Source organism: Chenopodium album, chromosome 12, assembly GCF_948465745.1.
Source record: "Chenopodium album chromosome 12, dcCheAlbu1.1, whole genome shotgun sequence".
Lineage (NCBI taxonomy): Eukaryota > Viridiplantae > Streptophyta > Magnoliopsida > Caryophyllales > Amaranthaceae > Chenopodium > Chenopodium album.
In genome coordinates this window covers 8,304,834-8,314,762 of record NC_137845.1, presented here as the reverse complement: position 1 = coordinate 8,314,762, position 9,929 = coordinate 8,304,834, and the positions used below count along the sequence as shown (strand labels likewise).

Below are 9,929 nucleotides of genomic sequence, written 5' to 3'. Positions count from 1 at the left end.
AAAATTGGCTATATGATCTTGATCGATTAGCTACATGGTATCGCTATCATCTTGATCGATTCAATATGGCCGTCACTTTCCAAAAAGGACGTAGCCCAAAAAAATTTCAATGTAAGTAGTTGGTGATTGGTTTAATCAGTAGACACATTAAAGAAATAAGATTAATTCGTCAAATTTAACAAGCTACAGAGCCTACAGTCGTTATCAAAGCTAAAATTCAATTAGACTACGTAGTAGCTAGATGAGATGAATCAACCAACTTGAAGCCGCGCATGCTATGTTTTATGCATGTGTCACATTTATTTAACAACTTATTGTTGGAGGGAAAAAAAGGGAGAAAGTATAGAGGTAAAATGGGTTCTTACTTTAGTAAGTGGCGGAACCAAAATTTTTTTATAAGGGAGTCAAATTAATATACATAGTAATATATCACGCACAAATAATGTGGAGTATATTGAAATGTTAAAAAAGAATGATACAAAAAATATTAGAAAAAAAATATTGGGGAAAAGGTTCAAACTTGGAAAGCTTGAAAAGGAACTCAATCTTCATGCATGCAAAACCAATTTAGCTATTGTATAACTTATGTAGATATGCGATATATTTAATAAATAACTAAAACCAAGGGGGAGCCCAAGACCCACCCTAGCCCCCCTTAGTTCCGCCCCTGACCTTAGCCACCCCGATTGCGCTTAATTATCGTTTTCAAGTCATTGATTTTAAATTACACAAACTATTAGGTCAGACAAGCCTAACCCAATTGTTAGTACGACAAGAATAAGATCAACACTCCCACTCATCACTTTACCACACTTTCTCTCTCCTCCCTCGCCTTTAACCCACCTCCTATTTTCTATCTCCTCAACTTCCTCATAATTCCTCCATTTTCTCTCTCCTCTAATCTTCTCCAATCCATAACAATTGAATGATATATCCTCTATTGGCTATATGATATCATGGCTGGATGATATTCTCTATTGACTATATGATCTATATGATATCATTTATGATTGTGTTTATGATATCCTTTTATTGGCTGGATGATATTCTCTATTGGCTATATGATATCATACAACCAATAAAGGTTATCATCCAGCTAGTAGAGGATATCATCTAGCCAATAGAGGATATCAAAAATCTGCTGAATTAACGAAATATTTCATCAGTTCGAACTGACGCAATACCTTCTCTGCCTAGAATTAAGTATGCCTCATATGGTTTATGCTCTATTGTTAAACAACAATGGATGAGTAATATTTAAAATTTGCAAAAGAATTAGGACTATATCACTGTCATTTAATAAAACAAAAATTGTCATAATTATATACACATGAATGTACCATGCACATACGGAATAAACTTACATTTTACTCCAAGTTCCCTAGAACACGTGTTTACATGAGATGTAAGTTTAATATGTACACATATTAGCTAGGCCAAGGCAATAGCAAGTTATATAGAAAATAAAATGATATGTTAAATATCCTTGAGGATGATTTGTGAGACCAAATTCAATGTCATCAATGATTAAATTAGTATAATTTTGGTAACGAGTGAAATAATTATAAAATAAGTCTTTAATAATAAATATTTCATACTTTTATATTTATAATGATAATGATCAGAAATAAGACCTTTTAGTCTTAAATTAAAGGGACTTGCTATGTGAGATATAGATTTTGTGTTCTTGTCAAGTAAATTAAGCGAGCGTTCAGGTGTTGTGCGCAGATATGCTAGCAAGCTTATTGTCAATAAACTTGATTTTATTGTTGATCTAGATGGACCATAAATATTGATGATTGATATGATAACCTATAGTCTTATATAACTAGTCCATGGCAAATGAAGCCGCTTCAAGTAAACCAATTTTGAAACCAGTCCATTCTAGACAAACATCCTATTAGAAGATTTTAAAGATACCAAAAGCCAAATTGATGTTATCACTACCAATAATATGTGACGTTAATGTTTTTCCAGTAGATTGGTCATCACACGTAAGCCATTAAACGTGGTGATAATGACATTAATTTCTTCTCTTATTTAGTCACAATAACTCAATCTTACCACTTCTTAAACTAGTATTACATGAATACATCAAGCCCTGATTCTCGGTGCTTTGCATGCCAAATAGTCATTAATACTGATTAATATAGTATGCGTTTGAATTATTGTCTTCTAGCTTTCGACCTACCTTTGGTCCTTTTCCATACCGTAAACTTACAGTACCAATGCTTTATTCATTGCTAGATTCATCTTGATACATAATTTTAAAATACTTTTTTACTTAGGGCTCGTTTGGTTGAATGTAGGAATTGTTCTTTAGAAAATTGATTTTCCATTAAATTGAATTTCATAGGAAATTCTAAAAAGTGTTTGGTTAACTAAGGAAAGTGGAAATTCCCATAGGAAGTTTCACTTACCTAGGTTCCTCTAGGTAATTAACTTCCCCCATTTTGTGGGAAATGGAAATTTATGGAAATTTCTACTTTCCATGAATTTGATAACTAAACAACTTCAAAGAACTTCAATTTCTAGGATTTTCAAGTTCTCATGTTTTTCTTTGACAACCACACAGCCCCTTAATATTATTTGTATTAATCAAATGTATGCATCAAATACAAAAAACAAAAGAATAATAATATACACTAAAATAATCCAAAACTCACACACAAAGGTTCTTACTTGTCCTAGTAATCCAAAACCCACGAGGTTTCCTATCCCCTTTCGCAATTTACAAGGACTTTCCACTATTTCATTTATTTTCATTTTTCTTTCTTTCTTTGTTTTTCTTTTATTATTATTATTATTATTATTATTATTATTTTTAAATATCATTATACTACGTACAATATACACTACGTATTTAACTTTATTTTTTTTTTAATTTTTTTGGGTTTAATACTTTTATGGCATCCACTATATATAATTAAATAATAAGGAAAACATGTGATTATTCCTAACATAATACCAATCTCCAAATCTCCAAAATCCAACAAAAACACAAACTCTTTTCTTTCATTTTCTCTCTCCTCTTTTTGATTCCTTCTTCACTTCTTCACTTTCCCACCATTTTGATCTCACCTTCTCCCAATTTCTTTGCCCCCTTCACTTAAATTAGATCTAAATGCATCATTATTATGTTAATTAATTAAGATTAACACCCATCTTCATCATCCCTTATTCCATTTATTTTGGAGTTTATATCATTAACTACTTCATTTGATGCTGTTTCAGCTTCACTTATGAGCTCCAAAACTCTCAGAAAGGTAACAAATTAAAAACCCATTATTTATTTAGCTGGGGTATGTTTATTGATCCCGTGTGATTCGTATATTACACGTAATTGGTATAATCGTTGTATGAGAAATCTTTCGACTTTTTTCGTATATTCAGTAATGGATCCGATAATGATTAGTTAAATGTTTATTTTATTGTTTAATTTGATTGATTGATTGATATGGGTTGAATTTGAATTGGTTCAGAGAAAAAGGAATCAATTTGGGAAGATGGAAGATGGAATTCATCAATTGGCTAAATCAATAAGAAAAAGGTTTGCAGAATTACCCCCTCTTTCTTCCAAATGTTGCATTTATAGAGTCCCTAGAACACTAAGAAATGTCAATTTGAGTGCCTATAAACCTTGTCTTATTTCAATTGGGCCCCTCAATTATGGTGTGAAAAAGTTACAAGGATTACAAGAGCAAAAACTAAGGTATCTTCAGAATTTTCTCAGGAGAAATGAGAGAAAATCACTAAAGGATTATCTTAAAGCTATTAAGGAATGGGAGAATGATGTAAGAGAGTGTTACATGGATAGTATTAATTTGAGTAGTGATGAGTTTGTTGAAATGTTGTTACTCGATGGGTGTTTTATTATCGAGTTTTTTTTGAGTTGGTATTGGGAGACATTGGATGAGAATGATCGTATTTTTGGTAAGCCCTCTTTAGAACATGTAATTAGACGTGATTTATTGTTGATTGAGAATCAACTCCCTTTTTTCGTACTTGAAAATTTATATGGGATCGTCTTTGATGGTGAAGATGGGGATGATGACGAGTCTTTTGAGAGTTCAATCCCGTTTATTGATCTTACTTCCGAGGTTATAATTGGTAAAAGAGAGCTTCCCAAGAAGTTCAAGAAGCGCGAAATTCTGCATTTTGTTGATTTTTTGAGAACCCATCTCCTCCCTAAAGAGCTTAGGGACCCTAATCATGTCCCATCACGCGATGATGCGTGCTGGGAGTTTCCTCCCGGTGTAGGGGATCTCCATGATGCCGGGGTAAAATTTGCGGTAAATAAAAGCGATTCTATGCTTGATATTGAGTTCAAAGGTGGAGTTTTGTACATTCCGAAATTAGAGGTGGAAGATCACACTGAATCAATTCTCCTAAACTTATCGGCGTTTGAGCAATGCCACTACCATTCCGACTCTTATGTTGTGGATTATGTCCTTTTGATGGATGTACTAATTACCACTCTAAAGGATGTGAATCTTCTTCTAAGTAGTGGGATCATAACGAACGCCTTAGGCAACAACGACGAAGTGGCACACCTGTTTAACACCATATGCAGAGAAACAAACTATGAAGCTCACAACTTTTATTACACTAAAATATGTAGGCGATTGGTTGCTCACTCGAAAACGCCTTGGAATAGGTGGAAGGCTACATTGAGACATGATTACTTCAACAATCCTTGGACTATAATTTCGGTCATTGCTGCTGTTGTACTGCTCATTCTTACTGTCATACAAACTGCTTGTACCGTTATTGCTTTCAGACGTTTGTGATTGATCGTCTTGCATACGAGTTTTTGCTGCATTGATGGCTTTGTTGCCCTTATATATGTCAACAAGCTTTTTGAGTACAATCAATTTTTGTCATTGTTCTTAGAGTTCCCTTATTTCTTTTACCCTTATTGCAAGAGGACTAGATATAAGCTCGATAGCTTAGAATGAGCACACAGCAATCGCGCAGCTTAGTAGCTGCGGCACACAAGGTAATCGAGCAGCATAAGTAGCAGCCGCGGTTGCAAGTGACACTAGTCACACAACAGTACAACACATCTTTGATTATGCAATTAGTAGCACGTACTGAACAGCCACCATAGAAATAGAGTCAAAATAAGTAGATCACCAACGATTTTTAATATCAAAGTTGATAAAACATGCAGCTATTTTATTTTACAAACTACCAATAATGAGCTGGAATCTAAGATATACAACAATGACTTGATTGTGATATGTTTATCAGTGAAAATATTGTTTTATTTCTGATGATTATTTGCTGATTTGACAAAAGATAAATTCCAATTTCTAACATTATTATAGTCCCAAAACTCGTAAATTGTTTATCACAAAACAATAACAAATTGTCTTGGAATTTCTTGAACCCATTGAACTAAAATTTATAAATAATGAAACTTCCAATTTAGTAGGTCTCATGTACTGATCATCTGGCATTTATATATTGTCCTGCTATTGTAGCTTATTTGGACAAAAAAAAAAAAAAAAAAAAAAAAAAGTACTCTGAAATTTGTAGTTTAGTAAATGGGTAGTAATGGGTTACATTGTTAATGACTTGTGTTGTGTTCAAGTTCGGCTAACATTGAGTCGGCCTTTTGCCAAACAAATGTAACTTGTTTGGGTCAACAAGTCAATTGGTCTTAGGCTTAACAATTGGGCTAAAATTCCATCCTAAATCCAACATTTTTTTTTTGAGGCATAAATCCAACAATCTAGGTGTACTAAGCTTGAAAATAGCAGAAAAATACATTTGGGAGTGCTAGAATAGTAGAATCATACACATTCATACAACTTTAATGCTAATTTAATAGTAACACCTTATTTGATACGAAACATATTTTTTTTTATCTATAACTTATCGTACATATATGATCAAAGTTTATTCAAATTAGACAATTTAATTGGATCAAACCAAGAAAAATACGTTAAAAGTTTAAAACTAGATTAGATAAGCAAAACAAAAAAAAAAAAAAAAAAAAAAAAGAAAAAGAAAAAATAAATAAATTCAACATAGCTCTGGGTAAGGATGCTCAATTTAGGACAAGATGAACACCTCTATTACTTATAAGTTAAAGGGCTATTGCCTATTCTACAATGCAACTATGATGCAGTTTTGCAAATTGAAAAAGAACATCATCAAACCTTTTTTGGTACACATTTTGCAACCTAATTTGGATTTCCTGTAATTAGGCCATGTTCTTTTCCATCACCTTATTTTTGTTGAATTGGAATTATTTTTGCTTAACTTAAATTATTTGTACCGAACTTAAGCTATACAATGTTAAAAAAAAATTTGATAATAACAACATACTCAATTCCATATGTATTAAAACAAATTAATGATATCCAAATGGAGCAAACAACTAATTTGAGACCGAGGTAGCGAGATAATTATCCGTACAACCACAAGATGACAATTAGGGAGTACTTAGTCAACTAATCTCCCACAAAGCACAAGATGACAATTACGTAACTACGTACAAACTTCAGAGAAGCTTCCTACTTTCTCTTAGCTTTTAACCTTGCATTTTGCTATAAAATCCCTCTAAACTCCTTTTGACTTTAATTTGCTTCTACAATAAGCCAATAATCCCATTAACAACAACCCAATTCCGATTCAAATTGTTCTTTCTATATACTAGTTGAAGATTCAGGGGTTCCTTGATACTTTCAATGCTTTTGATCTTCAATTCCGATTTCTTTGTTAGAGGTAAACGTCTCTTCATTTTTCCCTTCCTTTTAAATTTTCATTAGCGTTTAATCATTTATTTTTATAATTAGTTTATTAATTTGAAAAAAAATAAAAATCAATAATATACTAGTGCATACATTAAAAATTAATAGTAAAAATAAGTTTTAATCAGTAAAAATTAGTTTGAAGTCGAGATTATGACTAATCATATGGTGAAAAATGATGAAATGATCCATCGATTAGCGACTTCCATTAGGAAAAGATTTGAGAATTTACGTCCTATATCGCCCAAATGTTGCATTTATAAAATCCCACGACCCCTTCGAATGGTGAATAAATCAGCCTATAAACCATGTTTAATTTCGATTGGTCCTTTTCACTACGGCAAGAAAAGGTTAGAACCCATGCAAGAGCACAAATTAAGGTACTTGCAAAACTTCCTAAAAAGAAATGAGAAGAAAAACTTGTCCAACTATTTGAAAAAGATTAAGCAATGGGAGAAAGATATACGTGAATCTTACGTAGAGAATGTCGAGTTAGATAGCAAGGAATTTAATGAGATGGTTTTGTTGGATGGATGTTTTTTGATCGAGTTTTTATTACTTTGGTTCCTCGATGAAGCAGAAGTGACTGATTCCATATTTAGGAAACCATCTTTGGAAGTTGTAATTATGCGTGACATCTTATTGTTAGAAAATCAACTTCCATTTTTTGTCTTAGAAGGCTTGTATAACATTGCTTTTGGTGATGAGAAATTGATGCCACACTATAGCGAAAATTCTGAATCCGCCACTGATGTTGATGATATAGATAATAGTGACCCTATAAGTTCACTACCATCGTTCATGGAATTATGTTGCCAAGTACTAATGATGGGGAAATCGGAGATTTTGGAGAAATTTGATGATTGTCAGGTTTTACACCTTGTTGATTTTTTAAGGACATGTTATTTGCCTTCAGCTCTAAGGGATCCAAATGAGGGTGAAAATGATGATTTGGACTTTCCTCCTACTGTGGAGAGGCTTAAAGATGCCGGGATCAAATTTGAGGTGGCAAAAAATGGATCCTTACTTGACATAGAATTTAGTAATGGCGTTTTAAGAATTCCTAAATTAGAGGTGGAAGATCACACGAAATCATTACTTCTAAACTTATCGGCATTGGAGCTATGCCATTATCATTTTGATTCTTATATAATCGATTATGTTGTGTTGATGGATGTTCTAATTACTACTCTTAAGGATGTTGATATCCTCGCGGCTAAGGGGATCATAATGAATTCTTTGGGTACCACAGAAGATTTTGCAGTAATATTCAACACTATATGCAAGGGAACAACTTATCAAGTAAAAGGGTTCTACTACTGTCGTCTTTGTAAACAACTAAGTGCATATTACAACACACCTTGGCATCAATGGAGGGCGACGCTAAAGCATGATTATTTTAGCAATCCATGGACAATTATTTCAGTCATTTCTGCAATTGTGTTAGTCATACTTGTTAGATTTCGGGAAAACTCCTCAGATTGGAGTGTGTACCATTGATCATAATATATAGAGTTACAATCCTAGTCCTAATCTCGTTAGGAATCTAGTAAGATAAGTATACAAAATATATCAAAAATATATACAAAATATCCTAACTCTGTGACAAATATTATCGTAAACTATAATATCTATCACACCCCCGCAGTCGTAGCGGGAGGAGGACGTACGCTAAGACTGGACCTAAATTCCAGAAATAATTCTCGCGGTAGGCCTTTAGTGAAAATGTCCGCAAACTGATATCTAGTAGGAACATGGAGAACCCGAACTTGACCCAAAGCAACCTTTTCTCGAACAAAATGAATATCCATCTCCACATGTTTGGTGCGTTGGTGTTGTACCGGGTTGCCAGAAAGGTAGATAGCACTGACATTATCACAATAAACAATAGTAGCCTGCCGTAGAGGACAATGTAACTCAAGTAAAAGATTACGGAGCCAACACGCCTCAGAGACAAAATTCCTCAGATTGGAGTGTGTACCATTGATCATAATATATAGAGTTACAATCCTAGTCCTAATCTCGTTAGGAATCTAGTAAGATAAGTATACAAAATATATCAAAAATATATACAAAAGATCCTAGCTCTGTGACAAATATTATCGTAAACTATAATATCTATCAATACTTACTGTTATACAAACCATTTGTACTATCATTTCAATGTAATACCAAAAACAAAGTTACTCCGTATCATTGAACGGAACAATTAAATACAAATGATATGAGCATTTATTTTACAAACGTTTATATGAAACCTACTTACCATCTGTAAGACCACCTTGTAGGTTGTTGGATCCAGAGAAAAGAGAATTTTTCTTTTGATAGAGTCACATGTTATAACTTTATAATGTGTGTCAAAAAAAAAAAAAAAACTTTATAATGACTCACAAAAGTGGTTTTATGATGATAAGACGGTCTTACATAAATATTTTTTTTATACATTTTTCTTTAGTGTTTGTGTTAAAAAAAAAAAAAAAAAAAAAAAAGGCCCACATGCTTTCAACTAACATATCATTACCAATTGTTATTAGATTGAAGTTTAATTTAGGTTTGTAAGTCTCCCAACTCTCCTTTCAAAAACAAGTGCAATTCATGTCATTTCAATTCAAGTGATTTTATCCTTGAATCAAATTTAACTCTTTTGTGAATGTCTTATTGTTTAATGAGGCGTACCTGCATTAGCTTTCTTGTGTTTGTCTCCACGTTCCTACAGTTTTATGGCAAGAGAAGAATATTCATGATTTTTTATGTCCTCATCATTTGCTTTAAATGAGTACGGACCATAATTTTAATTTATATACATAGTACTATGATTAATAATGGAGATTTTCTAAAAAAAAAAAATGATTAATAATGGAGATTGTTGGAGATAGAATCTTATTACAAACAAATAATTAAACTAAACAAGACTTGAGGCGTGTTCGGCTAAATATAGCTGTGAAGGTAGTTGTTAGCTGTGAATATATATAATTAGGTATGAGTGTTCGGTAAAGTAGCGGTTGATTAGCTATTATATATAAAAATCAATATTTTATTTTTAAAACTATAGATTATATTTTCAAAATCTAATATTTCTAATTTTTTATAAAAACTACTTCTACTACTAAAAGCTACCCAAACTATTAATTTGTCAAACACTTGCATTTTTATCAGGTAGTGGTTTGA

The 9,929-nt window shown here is 32.4% G+C and overlaps 2 protein-coding genes across 2 annotated transcripts; both read left to right on the top strand.

Annotated features, from left to right (window-relative positions):
- The first annotated feature begins 2,982 nt into the window (after window positions 1-2,982).
- LOC145571872 (UPF0481 protein At3g47200-like) lies at window positions 2,983-4,864 on the top strand. The gene is made up of 2 exons (XM_081630906.1): window positions 2,983-3,266; window positions 3,483-4,864. Exons 1-2 carry the CDS (start codon window positions 3,243-3,245, stop codon window positions 4,788-4,790), a joined length of 1,332 nt encoding a protein of 443 aa, XP_081487032.1. The 5' UTR covers window positions 2,983-3,242; the 3' UTR covers window positions 4,791-4,864.
- A 2,050-nt stretch (window positions 4,865-6,914) lies between these two features.
- LOC145570779 (UPF0481 protein At3g47200-like) lies at window positions 6,915-8,261 on the top strand. Its single transcript, XM_081629919.1, has 2 exons — window positions 6,915-7,461; window positions 7,528-8,261. Exons 1-2 carry the CDS (start codon window positions 6,915-6,917, stop codon window positions 8,259-8,261), a joined length of 1,281 nt encoding a protein of 426 aa, XP_081486045.1.
- The last annotated feature ends 1,668 nt before the right edge of the window (window positions 8,262-9,929 follow it).

Bases quoted from the DNA above. Each gene is read 5' to 3' on its own strand.
- LOC145571872 (XM_081630906.1), top strand. From the start codon at position 3,243: ATGAGCTCCAAAACTCTCAGAAAG. The intron at 3,267-3,482 runs GTAACAAATTAA...GAATTGGTTCAG, and splicing joins GCTCCAAAACTCTCAGAAAG to AGAAAAAGGAATCAATTTGG.
- LOC145570779 (XM_081629919.1), top strand. From the start codon at position 6,915: ATGACTAATCATATGGTGAAAAATGATGAAATGATCCATCGATTAGCG. The intron at 7,462-7,527 runs GTGATGAGAAAT...TTGATGATATAG, and splicing joins CTTGTATAACATTGCTTTTG to ATAATAGTGACCCTATAAGT.